The sequence below is a fragment of the Oreochromis niloticus genome, linkage group LG5, assembly GCF_001858045.2.
Source record: "Oreochromis niloticus isolate F11D_XX linkage group LG5, O_niloticus_UMD_NMBU, whole genome shotgun sequence".
In the NCBI taxonomy this organism is placed as follows: domain Eukaryota; kingdom Metazoa; phylum Chordata; class Actinopteri; order Cichliformes; family Cichlidae; genus Oreochromis; species Oreochromis niloticus.
This window is the reverse complement of record NC_031970.2, coordinates 1,544,683-1,566,381: the sequence shown is the minus strand read 5'-3', so window position 1 is coordinate 1,566,381 and position 21,699 is coordinate 1,544,683. Positions and strand designations below refer to the sequence as shown.

General features: G+C 46.0%; 1 protein-coding gene across 2 annotated transcripts in view; it reads right to left on the bottom strand.

Annotated features, from left to right (window-relative positions):
* The window catches only part of rnf123 (ring finger protein 123), a 116,842-nt gene that overhangs the window by 7,533 nt on the left and 87,610 nt on the right, over nucleotides 1–21,699 (bottom strand). Inside the window, exons 40-41 of one of the 2 annotated variants that reach the window (XM_019356810.2) lie at nucleotides 3,368–3,453; nucleotides 1,781–1,893 (exon numbers count right to left, since the gene is read on the bottom strand). In XM_019356810.2, the coding sequence (XP_019212355.1) occupies nucleotides 1,794–1,893; nucleotides 3,368–3,453 (186 nt within the window). In that variant the 3' untranslated portion in view covers nucleotides 1,781–1,793. Of the gene's footprint in view, nucleotides 1–759; nucleotides 1,894–3,367; nucleotides 3,454–21,699 lie in introns of those variants that run through there. The other variant, XM_005462574.3, reaches the window with a different exon arrangement.

The following is a 21,699-nucleotide window of genomic DNA, read 5'->3' as shown; positions in this document are numbered from 1 at the left end:
AACCAACCAAGACGTCACGGTCCGTACTGACAGAAGATGGCGCTAAACATGTTTTAAAACTTTAAACATGGTGTAAATGAGCCTTTATGTGTGCAGCGTTTCATGTCCCCTTCTTAAATAATCAGGCCCCATCTTATCTTAATGACCTTGTAGTACCATATCACCCTATTAGAGCACTTCGCTCTCACACTGCAGGCCTACTTGTTGTTCCTAGAGTATTTAAAAGTAGAATGGGAGGCAGAGCCTTCAGTTTTCAGGCCCCTCTTCTGTGGAACCAGCTTCCAGTTTGGATTCGGGAGACAGACACTATCTCTACTTTCAAGATTAGGCTTAAAACTTTCCCTTTTGCTAAAGCATATAGTTAGGGCTGGACCAGGTGACCCTAACGGTGCCGGTTTCTTACAGCAGGTCTTTGAGCACGGTAACTTAGAGATGTGTTCAGTTTCCTGCCTCCTGGTTCGTCTCAGGTGAGTCAGGTGAGGGGTGGAGCTCCGTCGCCTCGCCTGCTCCTTCAGTGGTGTGGTTTCTGCTGCGTTAGCGTTCAGGATCTCACCCAGCGATCGACACCTGACAGGCTGAGAACAGTGAAGCCTTTTCTGTTTGTCCCATAAAGGAAGAAAATTGAGCTTCAGGTCAGACTGCGGGGTCAGCACTCTGGTGGTCAGGTGGCACGGCTAGCAAAACCCCCCAATAACTAATCAATAACTAATCAATAATGATCAATAAATTCACAAAATGAGCAGAGACACACACAGAGACTGTTGCTGGTTCAGGATAAATAATTTAATGTGGTTACAGGAGCCCGGAGTGGCACACAGAGGTCACGCTATCACGCCATAAACACGCCGCCGAGGCGCACTGTCCTCAACATGCTGGAAACAAACTGACGGTGTCGCAATCAGACTTTGTGAACATGTGTGAAATCATAACTGTGGAACTAACAGCAGAGAACAGCAAGCACGCAATGACTCCCCAAGCAGAAACACCACCATCATCATCAGCAGCACAGTAATCCGGATACTCTGGCCACAGTCACAGACGTGTGTCTCATCCACGCCAGGTTCAGGTTATCTCTGATTCGCGGAGAATAGAAAGTTCAAACATCTGCTGACGGTTTGAATTTTACTGATGAAGAGCAGCCTGTAGTTAAAGGATGGACATTTGTTTATTTAACCGGTCTGAAGAGGTGACATATTTCTGTGCTCTGTTGTGAATGAAGTTCATGAGACCTGAACGTCACTTCTTAATGATGTGAACGTTTATCTTAAAGCAGCTTTTCAACAGCAGTGACGTCCTTTTTGTTTGTGACACTAAACTTTGGCCTGAATCTGTCACAGCAGGGTAACAACAGTCCAGCACCAGCAGGTGTGTGTGTACAGGTACAGTACAGGTGCAGCTCTCTGAGCTGTGGGTCAGGAGGTGATGGAGGACGCTGGATCCTAGCTGCAGTTGCTTGGCTCTTTGTCGACCTTTTTGTGAGTTTTGTGTGTCTGTGTTAAATTACTGTGGGTGTCTCTGAGAAAGCCTTCCTCCGCTGAGGATGAGGTTCTCCTTTGTTTGCTGTTTGTGTGTTTCTGCAGAGGCGACACGCCTGCATCCTGTTGCCCTGTAACACTGTGTGTGTGTGTGTGTGTGTGTGTGTGTGTACTCGCTCTGACAGGTGGAGGTGGTGTTGTGCTAATGTGACAGCTGGTTCTGCTGCTGTCTTCACATCACTGCTCTGGTTTTTTGTGTGTACTTATGGTGCCTCATTTCACCCTGTGTGTGTGTGTGTGTGTGTGCGCGCGTGCGTGTTAGGAGGAGGCCGGCTTGCTGTAGTCTTCGACTCCGGTGATGGTGGCCTTGCAGAAGAAGCAGTCCTTGTTGTTCATCAGGTGCTGGTTGATGCAGGCTCTGCAGAGGAAACAGGAAGTCACACTGATCATGTGATTGTCTGCAAACAGCTTTGAGCATTAAAGGTGTTTGTGTGACTGAGCTGCGCTGACACGTCTTCACAGCGTTTTGCTGTCAGAGGGTTACTGTTAGCACGTGCAGCAGCAAGCTGCAGGTCCAGGTTACCTGGTGGGAGGCGACCTGTCTCCAAACACTCAGGTGAAGTCGAGCCAGGACCTGCCCGCTAACTCATCTGTGCGGATCTCTTTGTAAGACGACACTTAGGTCGTGCTTTTGGTTCTTCAGGATGATGCTTGTCACCGCTCTGCATCACTTCCTGCGCCCAGCCCATCAGACTGAGCCATATTTAAAGAACAGCGGCTAACCCGAGCGGCTGTCGGGGGATTTTCTGACTCATGGTTTATTTACTCCCTCTTCAGCACGTTTTGAGCTCTGCATGGACGAGCACCAACATACATCAGAGATCTTTTACATCCCAGCAGGTGCCTGAAGTCATGTGATCAGGGCTTGTTGGTTGTCCATCACACGAGGCTGAAAACACACGGTGACAGAGCTTTTGTAACTGTGGCCCCCAGACTCTGGACCCCTCTTCAGCTCTGTGGACTCAGCAGTTTCTTTTATAAAACAGCTAAAAACTCATCATTTAAACTTGCGTTTGGTTCACTTTTGTTTCTGTGTTTTAGCTTTTGTGTGAAGCACTTTGTGATTTTTATTTTGAAAGGTCCAGTAAGAATAAAGAATAATGTGGCAGAATTAAGATCATTTTTCGTTATCGAGCCAAGAAAGCTGCCAGAGGACCGACAACAGAGAGCTGTCCAATCAGACGACACGACGTTTGATCCATTTTGAAGCTTCGTTTCACCCGGCGTGGAGCAAACTAAGTGCGACCCACACACTGAAACCTGTCTGTGTGTTTAGGAGGGGCCCGAGTGAACACTCAGAGCTGCTCTCGCAGGTCCGTTTGTCACGAGGAGGAATCAGCTGGTTCACCTGGTGACAGCGCTCTCCATCACGCTGCAGTAATCCATACAGCCGCTGAGTCGGTGTGCCAGCTCAGCTAAATCAAGCGCACCTTCAGGATAGCATGAAATATGCATCCAGATATGAACAAGGTCTGCGCCCACGGCGGCGTCCAGCTGCAGTAAGGAAACAGCTGACTCACACACACAGGCCAGAGTGTGTGAGTCAGCCATATCTGTGTGTGTCAGGACGACTGCAGGATCAATCTCACACTTTCAGGATCCTGCTTCCCCGACACTCGCCGTCACAGGGCATTCTTCATCGCCGTCTCAGTGTCCTGTAAGCTTGGGATGTGCTGACCGCCACCAGCATGTTTCAGACCCAGAATGTGGCGTTAGTGTCAGTGTTATGATAAGGTTATGGTAAGGGGCTAGGGAAAGCATTATGTCAATCCCCTTTGACATGAATACCCGACGTGTGTGTGTGTGTGTGCGTGTGTGTGTGCGCGACTCACTTGCAGGACTTGTGTGAGCAGGGCTTGAAGATGGCAGAGATGGGGTGAGCGTAGCAGATGGGACAGAGGTCTTCCTCGCTGGTGGGCTGAGGGCAGAAAGAAAAACTCATCAGTCACTTTGTTGTCTCTGTTGCCAGCGCTCGCCCCGGTGCATGATGGGACATGTGAGTTAACACCGCGGGCGCGAAGGGAAACACTCTTCCCGCAGACATCAACACCCGCTCTTCGCACTCGCTGCCTTCTCAGCCCATCTGCTCCCTTCATATGTTTTCACTTCACAACCTTTCTTCACTCATTTCAGCCTTCACTCCTCCCTCCTCCTCACCTCCCCACAGCACCTCCCTCCTCCTCACCTCCTCCCAGCACCTCCCTCCTGCTTCTCCTCCCCGTCCTTCCTTGGACACGTCTGTAAAGTTTAGGTGCTGCTCAGTGGCCATCACAGAGTGAAACTCCCACAGAGGTGAAAGGTCATGCTGACAGAAACAAACCGTGGCGTCGCATAAAAACAAGCAGTTCCTCTGACAACCAGCAGAGGCAGCAGAGAGTCAGATGCCATGTTAAAATAAACCGTTTACAGACTGATACACAAGCTGTTTGGTCTACATAGATCATTTAAAGTCTGCATCATTAGGGGCGTGGCCTCTTTGACTGACAGGTGGCTGATAGGCTGAACCGGACCTCTGCATCCCGTTTGTGCTGTTGGAGCCTTTTGAATGAGTCATGTGACCAATACCATGGCTGCTGTAAGGTTACTGTAGTAACAGAGCGTCCAGAAGGCGGAGCTCCAGTTTCTACCTGGCTGTGACTGCGTGCCAATCAACAGCCGTCTGTGCTGCTGTCGATAACACCAACACAGGTCTCGACCTGCAGACAACAAACATTCATCATGATAACGCTGCCACAAACCTGTGGGTGATGCTGCACCCACTCCTGTGAGAGGGAAACACAAAGACTTTCAAAATAAGAGAGAAAAATGTTAAACATGTGCATAATGATTCCAGCCTCCCAAATCCTGAGCTGCTCTGTGAGGCAGCAGTTAACACAGCCACACAAATCCCTCCTTTATTTATTCCTTCCTTTGACTCCGACCCTCCCGCTGTCCACCCGTCTCTCCCTGTTGCATCCACGCAGCATGAAGCCTCCAACCTATCAACACCTGGATGTCACGCCTCCACCTCCTCCTGCATGTCCTCCTTTATTCCTCCTCTGTCACTTTTCACCACCCACTGCACACAGCAGTCAGGCTGCTGCTGAGAAGAAAACCTGAAATAATCTCGTTCAGACTCTGAACACTGAAAGATTTCAGGAGACAATTTTAAAAAACACCATAATTTGAATCTGCAGTTTGACCTGGACAAGCTTTAAACATGTTTTCTTTCAGAAACAGGTGGAGTCTGTACATACACTGTTCAAAGAATGAAAGCAGCACTTTTTAATCAGAGTACAGCATCAAGTCTGTGAAACTGGGATTTCGATCTGGTCAGTTCATTAGAGGAGGTGTAATCAGGTTCAGCTGCTGTGCTGTTAATGAAATTACCAACAGGTGCAGTAGAGGAACATCAATGAGACCCCGCCCAAACAGGAAGGGTTTACAGCTGGAGGACTCTGATAGCTGATAGCTTAGCTGAGCAGCGTAGTGTAAGCTGTGCAGTGCAGCGAGGAGCCACTTCACAAATGGACTGGACCCGTGTCAGCGTCTGCCATGGTGCAGTGGGTCGAAGATGAAGATACTGACACCAAAATCCAAAAGCACAGCTCTAGGACATGATGCTTCAGTCCATCCGACGCCACCAGGCTGCACCTCAGTGATGAGCTGCTCCAGATGTGGGAGGAGTTCCCCAGGATGCCATCCATCAACTCATTAGGAATGGCGTGTGTAGAAGACGCGTGGCAGACTCGACCACGTTCTTGCACTTTCAAACACTTTCCTTTTTTCACACCGGGCCAGCCACACATACACAACTCAGGACCCAGTTCATTCTTTTTATGCGAAGAGGCGTGATTGCTGATCGTGCTCCGGTGTGTCAGCCTTCCCTGCTGCCACATCACAAACCACGCCCACCACAGCGTGACATCAAGCATGCGTACAAGCACGTGGGGGCCGTCCAAACTACCGAGCGGCCCGCTGCATCACGTTTTCACGTTGATTTTCGGGGCGTCTTTGAACTGAGCCCTCTGTAGGCTGATCACTTCCATTTCCATCGACCTACGTGGTGTCCTGACACACCACCGCGTCCACATCAGTGCAGATATCAGCAGGATTTTCTGATGTGGTTTTTTGGGGTCACCCTTATTCTCCCTGAGTGGCAGGTGTGGGTTATAAACAACCAAAATTCCTAATAAGTCAATTAAGAAACTCTTACACAGCATGCCGTCAAAGGGAACACACGGCAGGCGGGAACCCTCCTGTCGGGTGATTGCCCATCACCTCTGCTTTCTTCTCTCTCTCCTCCTCACCGCCGTTAATCCCCTGCGTTCAGAGAAATCAATACTCTCTCCCTGGCTGCGTCTCCTTTCAGCACCTCCTCCTCCTCGCCTGACACCTTCCTCTCCTTTCTGCCGCTGATTGTTCATTTAAGTCTCTGAAGACTCTGGACCTTTGACACCTCACTCTCAGCTCAGTCTGCTTCCCTTCACATTTTCCTCCCATCTCACCTTCATCTCACTTCATTACCTGATGTTTTTCTCTTCTTGCTGCTTTTCGACTGAAGATTAGAGAAGAAACCGTTTACTGGAAACAACCTTTGTTTTCCAAAATCATCTCCAGTCCTGAAACCAACCTGTGACTCTCTGCTCTGCGTCTGAACACTTGTGTTTGTGATGAAAGAATCGCGTCCCTTTAAATTTATTCTGCTTTTAAAGCTTAATTGTGCATCTCTCGACTGAATGAGGTCACATAATGAGCTGAAAGCAGCAGCTGACATGAGTGGAAAAGTGGCAGAAAGATGGAAAAATGAGCTGCTGGTGACGAGCCGACTGCATCTACAGCAAAGCGACTAAATGTTAAAATTATGTTTTCATATGAGAAGTGATTTACGCCCACTCGGAGGTGTGAAACGCTCTGATAACTGTGGAGTGGGTCTCTCCTCAGACTGGGAAACCGTGTCAGAAGAATTACTCGTGTTTTTCACAAGAATCGGCCAACTGAAGCCTTTCACCGGTCCTCGTCACCCGTGTTGGGTAAGTTACTTTAAATTAGTAACTTAGTTACATTACTAGTTACTTCTCTAAAAAAGTAACTCAGTTACTTTCAGAGTAACTAGTTACTAGGGAAAGTAACTTTGGTTTTACTCAGAATTCTCTTGTTAATGTGTTGCTTCCGTAACTGGATACCCAGCCGGATTGCCAGTCTTCTAGCTTGCTTACTTGCCACAAGTGCACTGTGCCACCTACCAATAGAAAGGAAAAAATAATGTGCACATTTCCACGAGAGAAATCCCACGCCTGGACCGTCGTTGACCGCCGCCATGATTCTAGCCTGCTTTTTACATCCAACACAAAAACTGCAGTCGTGGTGCTTTTGATTGTACTCAGAACTTGGAAATTCTGCCTTCTGAATAGGAAGATGTAGGTAACACCAGACTGCAGATGAGCTGCATACAGAGCTGGACTGGGACAAAAAAATCGTCCCGGGCATTTTGACTAGAGACCGGCCCACCATTATAGGAAAAATCATAAAGCCTTTGAATGAAAACAAACACTGTTGTGACAGTGATGTACACTGTTCTGATGGTATATATGTATCAATCTATCAATTGTTTGTTGTAAGACTCAGACAATTATTTTTTAAAAGCGAGACATTTTAAATGAGAATAATAAAGAAAAGTATTTCCTTGTCCCCCCCTTTCCCTGTTAATGCCCTACCTGGCCCCCTGGCAACACTTTGCTAGACCCGCCCCTGCACAGTTACCAGCTGTCAGCTACGTAGAAAAGGATCCTGGTGTTATTTGTCTCTCAGAAACAGCTCATAACTTCCCTTCAACTCTTTCATGTCACCTAAAAGGTAAACCTGTTTCTCCATCACCTGTTCAGCTCTGATGATTCAGTAAGGACATCTCCTGGTTTCATCTTCATGTTTCCCTCTCACCAGATAACCAAACCGATATCATGACCAGCAGCTTTACAGCTGTGGCTCCAGCAAACATCAGCTGATACTAGAAATTAATATTAAATAAATTCTAACAACAGCTGATCAAGCTTAAACGTGCTGCTGTTGTTTAGCGCGACATCCGCTGGTTTCCTCTTTCTGGCGCAAAGTGAGCGATAAATAAACAAGAGAGAAAAGCCGATCAGCTGATCATTGATCAGTTTCATGATTGAAGTAGCAACAGGAGAGAATGAGAGAAGAGGAGGCAGCTGTGCAGCTTCAGCTTTGTGTCTTTTTCATTGTAGCTGAAGTCCGGGACAAACTGTGTTGCTTTTCACCTCAGTACGAAACGCGTAATATTTTCTCTGAATACCAGACGATTCTGTTTTTTAGGGGACGGTTGGAAACTCTAATAATTAACCGTATGAACAAAATAAAGTTCAACATCAGTAACATAGCACCCACCCAGCTGTATAGAAACTCCGTCATGCTAGCTAGCACGCAGTACGAAAAAGTCAGCATACCGAAAATAAACTCCACCTAAACTTGGTTTATATCTGACTCCGATAGACTGCAGGTCATAACTTCTTACCTGAAGTTCAGTTCGCCTGACACGCGGACCGGCGGCCGCTTCGGGTCTCTCCTCTTGCCTCCCTTTTCCTTCATCCACCTGCTGGCTTCCACCACTTGCTAATGTTACTGAATCTGTGGAAGCTCCGCGATGCCACCACACGAAGTAACGAGTAACGAGCCTATCTAAATCCCAGTAACGAGTAACGCGTTCCTGGTTTTGGCATAATAACTAGTTACCGTGCTCGTTACCACAATAATAACGTAGTTACTGTAACGTGTTACTTAATAACGCGTTAGTCCCAACACTGCTCGTCACACAGTCGACAGTGAGAGACGAACCTGCACAGGTGTAGCCCACCTGTCAGGCAGGGACTGCTGGGATAGGCTGCAGAGCCCCCATGACCCAGAACTGGACTCGTGCTTCAGGAAACTGAAGGATCAACTTCAGCTTTAATCGCTGACGTGCAGTTTGTGTCCTGACATGTGACCCAGAAACTGTAAATAAAAGAGGCCAGTCTGACCTCACCTGTTGCTCTTGTCTCGACAAAACTGGAGCTCCGCCTTGTTGGACGCTCTGTTAGTGAGTGACATCACAGCAGGCGTGTTATTGGTCACATGATGTCATTAAAAATGCTCCAAAAGGCTCCGACAGCACAAACACGGTTCAGGTGAAGCTAGCAGCTACAGCCACCTGTGTCGCCATCCACCTGTCAATCAAACAGGCCACGCCCCAAACAATGCAAACATCCCCCCCCAGCGTACAGGTGTTACGAAGGGGGAAGTCTTAAACATTTCTGCTGATAACGAGCAGAGAGGTGGTCACTTCCTGTCTGACAGGATGAAACAAACACTTTCATTGACACGTACTTTTTTCCTGCAGGTAAACTCGTGAGTCGTGCACGCTCGTGCACTCCTGCTGCTTCTCTTCATCTGCTCCTCGTCATCTTTAGCTCCTTCTTGTCCTCTCCTTCTCTAAATCTGGAGTGAAAGCGCAGCCGCTGGAGTTTCCCTCAGCCGCCGCCTCCTCGCTCTTCAGCAGCTGTCGCTCTGATCCCACCTCCTCCACACGGCCGCATGTATGCAAATGATCTTCAACCTCTGACTCCATTACAGGAGACTTCAGATAGTTCAGCTCATTAATATTCATTCTAACAGATGAAGTAAGAGAGAGCAATCCATCCTTCAAGACCTCAGTGAAATTTAACCATTAATGGTCTGGGAAAGTATTTATACTGGCCACAGTGTAAGTCCTCATCAACCAATGAGAATGCAGCATGACGCATGGATCACTGAGATGCTGTTTCCACTGTCAAAATAAATACAACACATCTGGAGATAACATCAGTCCATCCACAGGGGCCACGCTACGCTAACATACGTGTGCTGAACACTCTCCAGACACAGCAGATAAGAACATGTCCTGAGACTTCCTACAGTGGAGCTGAAATCGAGTTAAACAGCAGTATGGACCGATTACAGTCACTCACTGCAGCATCACGCTGGCCTATCAGCTTCTGAGTGCAGGATGCTGAAGGTCAGCTTGACGTGGCCTTTTGGGCTGATTCTGGCTCATGAGCCCTAATTTGGTCACGTATGACCAAGAGTTGGTGTTTGGAGCCCATCCCATCAGATAAAGCAGGGGTAGGGAACTCCAGGCCTCGAGGGCTGTCCTGCAGGTTTTAGATGCGTCCTTGATCCATCACAGCTGATTTAAATGTGTAAATGACCTCGTCAACATGTCTTGAAGTTCTCCAGAGGCCTGGTAATGAACTAATCATTTTATTCAGATGTGTAGACCCAGGGTGAGACCTAAAACCTGCAGGACACTGGCCCTCAAGGCCTGGAGTTCCCCAACCCTGAGATAAAGGGTGAGAGGCTGTACACCGTGGACCAGTCACCTGTCTGAGGACGGTTGGACCAGTGCACAGTTTGGTGCTTCGGGATGCTGGTTTTGGTTTAAAGTGTCTGAGATGAGAATCAGCAGTCTGATGCTGAGGTTCTCAGCTGAAGAAAGGTGAAGGTGCAGGGTCTTGAACTCCTCGGAGTCTTCAACATGGAAAGATGGATGGTGCAGAAGCTGAAGAGGAGGAGGAGGAGCTGAAGAGCGTGAAGTTGAAACTGGTTGAAAGACAAAAGCAGTGGGAACGAGCTTGACTGAGTCTGGGCTCCGTCGTGGGTTGAGGAGTTTGGAGTACAGCTGCTACTCCACCACACTGGGAGGAGCCAGTTGAGGTGGTTTAGCATCTGTGCTGGAAGCCTGATAGCGCCTCTCAGGTGAGGTGTTTCAGGTGTGTCCAACTGGCCCAGGAGAGATCACTCTTGTGTCTTGACTAACTTGGGAACACCTCAGTGCCCCCTGAGAAAAGCTCCTGGAGAAGGTGATCTGTGCATCTATTCTAAGACCGCTTCGGTGAGCCTAACATATGTGTCTTTGGGTGGGAGGAGGAAACCTGAGAATCTGGAGAAAACCCAGAAAAGTGAAGATAAAACATGCAAAACTAAAAATGTTTGGGAAGAACAAAGTTTATCTGAGCTGTGACAGCAGGAGCTGGTTTGCTGTGAGGAGAACAGAAACAGCAAACTACAGTAAGGATCATCACTGTGGAGCATCAGAGGACCTGCACACTCGCCCGAGTGAGAAGCCACCTGCGGAGCTGAGGACGCACGAGGACGGGATTCACCGAGAGGCAGAAACAGGAAGCAGCCGCGTATGGAAATGATGATCAGAGGAACATTAGCATGAATGTGCTCGCTGGAACAGGTTACTGAAGCCACAGGAGTCATTCTTCTGTTCTCGCTATCACAGCAGCCACATCACACCTGTTCTCTGAGGCCTGTCAGCTAGCTGCAGGTGTGTAGGCCACGCCCCCTACGCAACAGACTTTAGAACATTTTCATCACTTTACCTGGCAGGATGGCACGAGACGGGTAAAGCAGACTCCATTCACAAAAACATGAGTTTGACACGATAAACACAGGAGCCTGCAACCAGTCAGCTTGAGTCCTCGTCCTCAGAGCATCGTTTAACAAATCAGCACGCTCTGCTGTTCACATCCAATTTGAAGTTCAGGTCAGGTTTCACACTTATATTAATTTCTAGCTGCAGGAGAAACACCGACACAATGTTACTGAAGAAAAGCTTCGTAGCTCAAAGCTCGCTGATGTGAACGATATCGCGTCGTTCTGCATCTCACACCAACACGTTCACATGACAACAAACAACCTTACAGAGCTTCACATGTCTCTGAATCCACCTGTCAAACACAAACAGCTGTAACTCGGCTCATTTTCTGTCCTCTGGTTTATAATTCAGCTCAAAGGGGGAGGAAGGCGACAGTGAAGGATTAGGATGTCAAACACAAAGACGAGATCCAAGTTTGGGGAACCTGAGGCTTTCAGAGCGTGCACAGACTGGCACGAACATAACGAGGACACGAGATGTAAGATGGATGGCCTCAGATCAACAAGGAGGCAAAGACAAGCACACAGTCTGCAGAGGAGGCCCGACTCAGAGCCAGGAAAGATGCCAAGGAGACGTGAGTCGGCGAGGGCCAAACGTCCCATCGTCATGTCTGAGGGGACCGACCATGATAACTGGGTTTTGAATGTCCTGGCTGCTGATTGGTGCTTTGTGTTTTGACCTCACATCCTCTTTCAATATGCTGTGATGGATTTTGTTCTGTTTTTAAAAATCTGTAACATCATGTCAGTCCACATTTGGCACACATCGTAGGAGTGTGTGTGTGTGTGTGACCGTGTTTACATATCTTTGTGGGGACCAAATATTGGACGTTTACTGTGCTTGTGGGGACCAACACCTTTATGGGGACAAAATCCCCAGGGTTAGGATTAGGCGTTCATTTTAGATGGTTAGGGAAAGCATTATGTCGATTAGATGTCCCCCCAAAGACATGAAAACACGGTGTGTGTGTTTCATGGTTGCAGGTACTTTGTCAGCTTGTGATAAGTAACCTCTTTGTGAGTCTGTGAGCGTGTGTGTGTGTTGCTGATGTTTTGGGGACATAAATCTGTTTACACAGTCACACTGTGAGGACTAAAAAAGGACATTAATCATTCAATATTAGCATGAAGACCTGCATGTGTGTGAAAGTTAATGTAATGACCTCTCTGAGTGTGTGTGTGGGGGGGGCTACACAGCAGACCTCCCCTGTGGCCCAATACTGACTCACAGACAAATGATGGCATGCTGCTGAAGGAGTGTGGAGGTGACGGAGGAGAAGGGGAGACACGAGGAGGAGGAGGCGCGATCAGAAGGTGACTGATGATCATCGTTAGGACTGAGTCCGCGGCCTCGTGTCGGCCACGCCGCGATGTTTGAAACGTTCCCGCCTCCATGCTGGCGGTTTTGTTTATGTAAGAGAGGGCAGTGGACTCGACCTCTGACCTCTTCAGAAGCTTTCTAATGTCGTAAACAGAAGCGTGAAAATGTCTGACATTAAATGAAAGGTTTTTAAGCATATCTGAGACCAGAAGTTTTAGTCCAAGTTAACTGATAAATCCGCGGGGGGTCACGTGGCCAAGCCTTAAGATGGCAGCTTAGTGAGGGTCGCTCTCAAGACAGTGTACAAACTTTCCATAAAAAACCCTTGTATACGCTGTTAGTGTGGTCTGGAATATACGGCACTGACATGTCAAAAGCTTCATCTGTGAAACAGTGTGAAATCTTTACCCGAAGACGCAAGACAGGCGCTACACCATCAACGTCCGACACAGATGCTAACATGGCTAGCATAGTCGAAGTTTTGGATGAACTCAAATCACTCCGGTCGGATTTTGGAGCCAAGTTGGACAGCATCGATGTAAGACTGACTGGGATGGCAAGCGCTGTGACTGCGCTGGAGGGTAAAGTCTCGGAGGTAAAGCAAGACATATTGAACCAGGGGGCTCATATCGAGGAGGCCGAAGCCCGCATTGCCGAAGTTGAAAGAACACTTGAAAAAACAGAAACGTCACTGAACTCGGCTATCAAACGAATCGCACTTCTTGAAGCCAAAACAGATGATTTGGAAAACTGCGGACGACGAAAGAACCTGCGCATCTTCGGCATAAAAGAGGGAGCAGAGGGGCAACAATCACTCTTCGATTTTATTAACATCATGCTACCTAAGTGGCTGGGGCTAGCGCCCGACAAGTCATTCACACTGGAGCGAGTGCATCGCACGCTTGCCTCTGGGAAACCAAACCAGGGCAGAGCGGTGCTTGTTCGCTTCTTAAAATTTCAAGAGAAGGAACTGGTATATCGGGAAGCAAGAAAACAACAAATTACACATGATGGGCAGGATCTGTCTGTGGAGACGGTTCGGATCCGACGGGGATTTCACCCGGTTGTCAAGCGGTTTATTGATATCAACGCCTTCCGTGGATTCCAGCACAACCCATGCAGACTCAGGATCCTGTACGGTGGAAAGATCCACCTCTTCTCAACACCTCAAGAGGCCGAAGAATTCTACAAGAATCTGCCGAAGGAAACAGCAAAGGATGCTCATCACCAGTGAGTCGGTTAAACCACAGGTTAACCATTAAGATACTCCATAAGACTGCCTCTGCTTCAACATAACCGACCAGTAATTGAGTCACTGACAATAAGAGACAGATAAAATTTTGAGTTCAAATTTATGTGGAACTTATGTTAACATAACTGGGCGTTTTTAATCGCAATCGTTTTGGGGTTATATATTAACAGCTGAACCTTAACTAAGTCTTTTTGTTTTGTTTTGTTTTGTACTACCAAGGGTAAACTTTACTTTATTATGGGGAAAAATCAGTATCATTATATGGTTAGTGTACACTGTCTGATTTATGGGGTTTTGGAGAGGTCGCGTTGACTAGTTACTCCTCAGTGATGTGGATTAACGTCCTCCAAATAATTTGTTCAAGGGAGGGGGGAGACATTTCCAACAAGGAAACGCAAATGTTCAATCAGAAATTGTTTACAAGTTCTTTATCTGGTATGTGTGAGTGTGTGAATGTATGTGCAAACCTGCTTTTTCAATTTTTACTTCATTTTGTTTATTTCAGTAAACAGTCTGACAATATTTTATGGAGAGGACAACTAAAGAAAACATTTTGAACATTAACATTACGACCTGGAACGTTAGGGGGATACGGAAGCTCGTTAAGCTGAAACAAGTATTAAACAGACTAAAACATTTTAACTCGAGAATTATTTTCCTACAAGAATCTCATCTTACTGCATCAGAGATGCATTTATTAACCAAAAGATGGCAGGGTCAGGTATATTACTCTTCTTTTACTAGACATGCCAGAGGAGTCATTACTCTTATACATAAGTCAATCCCATTTCAAACTATGAGGGTGATTACAGATCCAAATGGGAGATATGTAATTGTGCAGGGCCGTATGTCCATGTTAGAAATAAACCTGATAAATATCTATGGCCCCAACGAGGATAACCCATCCTTCTATGAAAATCTATTTCTCACAATATCAACCTTGGAGGGCCTTTATATCATAGGAGGGGACTTCAATTGCGCCCTGGACCCTAACCTGGACAGGTCGTCTCAAACTGACACTACTCATACCCAGACTAGGAAAATACTTTTTAACTATATGAAAGATTTGAGAATAAATGAGGTCTGGAGGACAAGGAATCCAAATAACAGGGAATTTTCATGTTATTCTAGTTCGTATCGAAGTCATTTGCGGATAGACTACTTTCTTATCTCTACAGAGTTACTACCTTGTGTTGAGAACTGTTGGTATAACAGTATTGTGATTAGTGATCACGCTGCAGTATGTCTATCAGTTAAATTGGGTGAAGTTGATCAAGGTGTAAAGCGATGGAGGATGCAAACATTTTTGTTAAAGGACCCATCATTTGTCAAATTTATAGAAACTTGCATTGATCAATATTTTCAAATAAATAAAGATGAAACCACTGCTAGTATTAGGTGGGAAGCATTTAAAGCTTACATAAGAGGGGAAATTATAAGCTACAGTAGCAACAAGAGTAAGCAATATAACCAAGAGTTAAAATCGTTAGAAAGACAAATTAAATGTAATGAAACAGAATTTTACCAGAGCAATGATCCCACTAAACTAAACAATCTGACTATTCTAAGAGCCAGGTATGATAAATTAACAGCAGAGAAAGTGGCAAAAAGTTTAATGTGGACCAAACAATTATTTTATGACCAAGGAGAGAAGGCAGGAAAATTATTGGCCTGGAGGATAAAAAAGATGCAAGCAGAAAAAGCCATCACCCACATAAAGTCCAAATCGGGTATTATAACAACAGACCCTTTAGAAATAAACGAAAATTTCAGAGAGTTTTATCAATCTTTATACAAATCTGAATATACAGGAAACAGAGAAACACAAGATGCATTTCTCGATCAGCTAAAATTTCAAACCCTCTCAGAAGAGGATAGAACAGCCCTCGATAGTCCTTTAACAATAAAAGACCTGTCAGAAGCCATAGACGACCTGAATAGCGGCAAAACGCTTGGCCCTGATGGACTTCCAATGGAATTCTATAAAACATTTAAAAATAAATTAATACAGCCACTTCTTAACATGTATGGGGAGTCGTATAAGTTTGGAATACTCCCAGACTCACTGAGATTAGCTACAATAACCCTTTTATTGAAGCCAAATAAGCCTCCAACTGAATACTCCTCTTATAGGGGTATTAGTCTTATGGGATGTGATACAAAGATTTTGTGTAAAGCACTCTCTAGGAGACTAGATAAATATGTGCCTAATTTGATAACCGACGATCAACAAGGTTTTGTTAAAACGAGACAAGGCTAGAATAATATAAGACGTGTCCTCAATGTACTTTATGAGAAAAACAATAGGGAGGACACTGCGCTGCTATCACTAGATGCGTGCAAAGCCTTCGATAGAATAGAATGGAATTATCTCTTACAAGTGCTCCCCAAATATGGACTAGGTGAAACATTCCTGAAATGGATCCGATTATTGTATACACATCCAACAGCACAAGTTTTAACTAATAATAACATATCAAAACCCTTTAATATACAGCGATCAACCAGGCATGGCTGCCCTCTGTCACCAATTCTCTGTGTGTTAGCAATAGAACCTCTGGCCATAGCTGTGAGAGCAAATGCAGGAATATCAGGGATCAGAATTGGAGGAAGAGACCATCTAATTTCTTTATTTGCAGATGATATTGTATTTTTTTTGACTAATCTGAAAGATAGTATCCCTAATTTAGTAAGATTAATAAAAACATTTGGAGAATTTTCAGGAAACAAAATTAACAATTCGAAACTATCTATACTTGATAAAAAGCTATGTATTGTAAGTGTATATGGTCCAAATGTTGATGATCCCTCATTCTTTCACAGTTTTTTCAGTGCACTCTCTGAACACTTAGGTGGCACACTTGTTCTTGGAGGCGACCTCAACCTTGGACTAAATGAAGAAATGAATAGGCTCAATACAGCAGGAACTCAGCGTAATTGGCAGTCCACAAATATAATCAAACAGTATATGAGCGACTTTGGTCTTTGCGATGCATGGCACTCCCTTCACCCCAACAGTAAGGAATATTCTTTCTTCTCACATGTTCATCACTCCTACTCTCGTCTGGATTATTTTTTGGTCAGCAGCTCACTGCTGAGTGACATTTCAGACACTGAGATTCATCCTATAGCTGTCAGCGATCATGCTCCTGTATCTTTAACACTAATGCACAAGAATAATACTACGCCAAGTAAAAACTGGAGATTTAATACATCACTGCTTAAAGATGAAGACTTTATTAAATATTTTAAAAAAGAGTGGACTTCATATTTAGACTTTAATGACACTCCCGGAACATCAGCTTCTGTTCTATGGGAAGCAGGGAAAGCTGTGATGAGAGGTAAAATCATTTCTTTCTCATCACATAAAAAGAAAGAAGAAAACAAAAATATTCAGGAATTAGAAAAAACCATCAAATCCCTAGAAGAAGCCTACGCGTCCCACCAAGATCAGGAAACATTGAACAAAATACGCAAAACAAAACTAGAATTAAATGAGATAATTGATAAAAAAACCAAAATTCTTAGTACAAAGACTACGCTTACAAAATTATGAACATAGTAATAAATCCGGTCAATTTCTAGCAAACCAGCTAAAAATAAATAAAGAAAAAACAACTATATGTGCTGTTCAAGATTCATCTGGGAACACAATATATGACCCGAAACAAATAAACAACATTTTCAGGGATTTCTATAAAACGTTGTATTCACCACAAATAAACCCATCTAAAAAGGAAATTGATCAGTTTTTAGACAACATAACTCTCCCAAAATTATTAGACACTCAAGCAATGGCACTGGATTCGCCACTGACGCCAGGTGAACTCCAGGAAGCCCTGATAAGTATGCCCAATAATAAGGCTCCAGGCCCAGATGGCTTTCCTGCAGAATTCTACAAAGAATTCTGGACGATTCTAGCACCAGTTTTTTACAGAACGTTGTCGGAAATCAAAAAAAAGGGCAGACTTCCATCAAATATGAATTCTGCAAACATTAATCTCCTGCTAAAACCAGGCAAAGACCCTGTATATCCCTCAAGTTATCGTCCAATATCCCTTATAAATGTAGACCTTAAAATAATCTGCAAAGCTCTCTCAAAGAGATTAGAGAAAATAACCCCCCTCTTAATTCATCCTGACCAAACTGGTTTCATAAAAGGTAGGCACTCATCAACAAATACACGTAGATTACTTAATTTGATAGACTACTCATACAGTAAAAACCTTGAAACTACAATATTTTCTTTAGATGCAGAAAAAGCGTTTGACAGAGTTAACTGGAAATTTCTGTTTGCAACTTTACACAAATTTGGTTTTAGATCTTCTTTCATCAACTGGTTAAAAATATTATATAATTCCCCAACAGCTTGTGTCAGAACAAATGACCAGACATCCTCCAGCTTCTGTCTCCTGAGGGGCACCAGGCAGGGATGCCCACTCTCCCCTTCACTGTTTGCAATTTTTATTAAACCACTAGCAGCAGCAATTAGACAGAATTCAGTAATTAAGGGCATAAAATGCAAGAACGTGGAACATAAAATCAGCCTTTATGCGGATGATGTGTTACTCTTTCTCCAAAATTCACAAACCAATATCTCTGGGGTGATTGAACTGATAAACTCTTTTGCAAGAATATCAGATTACTCAATTAACTGGTCAAAATCTACAGTCCTTCCGATTAATTGCTCCTTCCATAATTCCTCTTCTACTCCACTGCAATTGGGAAATATAAAATATTTAGGTATTAATGTTTCTCCCAAGCTTGCAGATCTAACTAAATTAAACCATATCCCACTTTTAAAGAAAGTAGAAGGCGATCTGGCTAGGTGGAAATATCTACCCATATCACTCATGGGAAGGGTTGCCGCTATAAAAATGATGGTATTACCAAAAATAAATTATTTATTCTCAATGATCCCAACTAAACCGCCGCAAGATTGGTTCAGATCTCTAGATTCATATATGTCCAAATTCCTTTGGAAAAATAAGCCCCCACGTATAAGCTTAAAAACACTACAAAAGACCAAGGATAAAGGAGGATTAGAACTACCTAACTTTCAGCACTACTTCTTAGCCAACAGGCTTCAGTTTATCTCAGGATGGCAAAAACATACCCTCTTAGATGAACCTTGGCTAGATGTAGAACAAGCACTTTGCAATAATCTAGAGATTTCAGATCTACCATTTATCAGCTCAAACATCCAACGACATGAATGCTTCAAAAGCATCAACATCAGCTCTTCTCTGACAGCGTGGTGGGAGTTTCTGAAGTTGACAGAGTCTTCATTAATCCCATGCAAACGTACACCTATCTGGAACAACCCTGACATATTACAAAACAATAATATGATAAACTTTTCAGATTGGAGTGGTAAAGGAATCAAATATTTAGAACATATACTAGAAGGAACAGACTTTATTTCATTTGACAGACTAGTTACACAATATGGGATCAACAAGAAAAGATTTTTAGAATATCAACAAATTAAATCCATAATAAAAAGAGATTTAAACCGGGTCAAGTTGAACTACAAACGCCACCAAGTGTGGTTCAATTTCTTACTCTTAAAACCCCAAAATTACTATCCAAGATATACAGAATGCTTTCTAAAACAGATGAATCAATATCACTTCCTATTGCAAAATGGGAAGCGGATTTATCAGTTAACTTAGACCAAAACTTCTGGTCTCAGATTTGCTTAAAAACCTTTCATCTAATTAGAAATCCCAGTCTTCAATTAATTCAATACAAAATACTACATAGAGTGCACTATACAGGTCATCGGATGTTCAAGATGGGCTTTACGTCTACCGACAACTGCTCACACTGCCAAACCAATTCACCGGACAATTATATCCACGCTCTTTGGTTCTGTCCACCAGTTCAGAAGTTTTGGCGCGAGATATGTGAAGACTTATCAAAGTGTCTGAAATGTAACATTCCAACTTCCCCTTTAGTGTGTTTGTTGGGCAGCTTAGATAATGTCACTACGGAAAAGAATATAGCCCATATGGTTTTCACTGCCCTATGCATAGCCAAGAAAACAGTCCTCATGAACTGGAAAAATAAAAATAATCTTAATTCTAACCAATATAGAAATTATCTATTAGATCACATTAGTCTTGATACAGCCTCTGCCACCACATCAGATCAATTGCTCTGGGCTCCTTTGATCAGCTCCATCACCTAGTGGGGGTGGGGGGTCTTAGTTTGGTCCCACCTTCACTGTTGTGATTGGTGTGGGGGTAGGGACAGGCTTAGGGCATCAGGGGGTTCCCTGGGAGCATCTTCCTTGGGGGGCTCAACCCGGGGTAGCGGTCATGGCCAATTAGGGGCTCTGTTGGCTCTTAGGTGACGGTTTCCTCGTGGCTGCGTGCAGCAGGGCTAGGGGAGGGTCTGTGCTGACGGACGTGGGTTACTGACCTGGTAGCCTGGCTGCCCCTGGGTGGGTCCGGGATGGGCGTGAGGTTCTGGGGGCACTCCGTCTCTGGGCTGGGGCCCTGGCCGGGCCTCAGGGGCTTGGGTCCTGGTTGGTGTGTTGCCGGGGTTGTGGGCGGGTGGGTGTATGGGGGCCCAGTCCTGGCACAGGGTGCCGCCTGTGCATCGAACCACCTGGGGGGCTCTTCAACTGGTGGGGGAGGTTGTCACATCCTACAGGAGATTTCCTCTCTTCAGGAACTCTCTCTGCAGGAGGGGGAGATACAGGAGAGGTGGAGGAAGATCTCAGCCTGGGCGTCTATTGTCTTGTGTAGTCTGGAAGATGAGTGGATGATGGGGTGGGTGCAGTTTTCTCTGTGGTGGGGTCAGGTGGACTGTCCCGGGCTCTGTGGGGCCGGGCGGCGTTGCTGCACTGGGCCCCGGTCCGGATGGGCCTGGGCCCCCTTTCCCTGGCGGGTTGCAGAGTATGGGGGTGCCTACTGGGGTCAGCGGGGGAGCTGGCCCCAGGGAGGGGTCACTTGCCCCTCCCTTCCTTCCCTCCCCATCTCCAGCTGCCTCCCTCTTCCCGCTCCACCACAATCACCCACACATGCAGGGCCTTGGGGTAGGGGTGTGTCACCAGGGTGCAGAGGAGACATCCCCCCCTCTGTCCCCTTCTGGCTGCCTCTGCCTCAATTTTATCCCACAACTTAGACATTCACATTACTCACACTCTCATTACACATACATATAGGATCTTGGGGGTGGGCACGCTACACGGATTCCAAATTACCATCAGGGTGTACACCTCACCCCTGGCGTCGTTGCCCACCTCTCAATTTTAAATACACGTAGACATTGAGGGCCAGCAGGAGGGGCTATACGTTTACCTGCTGCTCTCGGCAGGTAGCTCCATGCCCTCCTGGGTTTTAAATGCACCTTAGAACACACATACATCAACACTACATATGAGCGGGTGGAGGGAGGTTTGGAGTCTTCCTACACCCCCGTTCTCTGCGGCCTGCTGGAGCGGGGGGGCTAGGAGGAGGAGTTGGCCGTCCGACTGGGGTCTGGAATGTGGGGCCTCCCTGCTGCTGCGGAGTCGGGGCGGTCTGCTTCTCCCCACCGCAGGGAAAAGGGTAACACCACCTGGGTCTGGGCGCAGTTTCCCCCTCCAGGGGCAGGGGTACCTAGACCCGGGGCTTAGAGTACGCTTGGGGAGTGTGATTGTGTGTACAGTGTCTCTCTATGTCTGTCTCCACGTTGGGTGAGTGTTGAGTAATTGTATATGAGAGCATGAGGGTGGGAATAGATGTTTGTATCTGTGTGTGCCTGTTTGTCTGTGTCTATATGTCAGGTTGGGTATCAGACGCCACCTCTCTGGGGACATCTCAGGCCCTCCAAGGTTTGGAGGCCCATCTCCCCCCACCACTTCCCCTGCCGGTGGCAGACGCCCTCAGACATCGGTGCGTTGGTGGTTCTTTGTGTCCGGGGGTGGGCGCCCAGGTACCCACCGGCTCACTCCTTGGCGGCTGCTTATCGGGGCATGGAGCCTGGGGCTCGCTCGGGCCACTTCGGGGATGGGGTGCCCTTGGCCGCTCGGTCACTCAGGCACAGCTGGCTGCCGGCGGAGCTCACGGGCACGTCACTGCAACCCCCCTGGCTTCTGCTCCGCGGCTGCTAAGTGACCCCTCATCTGGGACTCTCCTCAGCTCTTT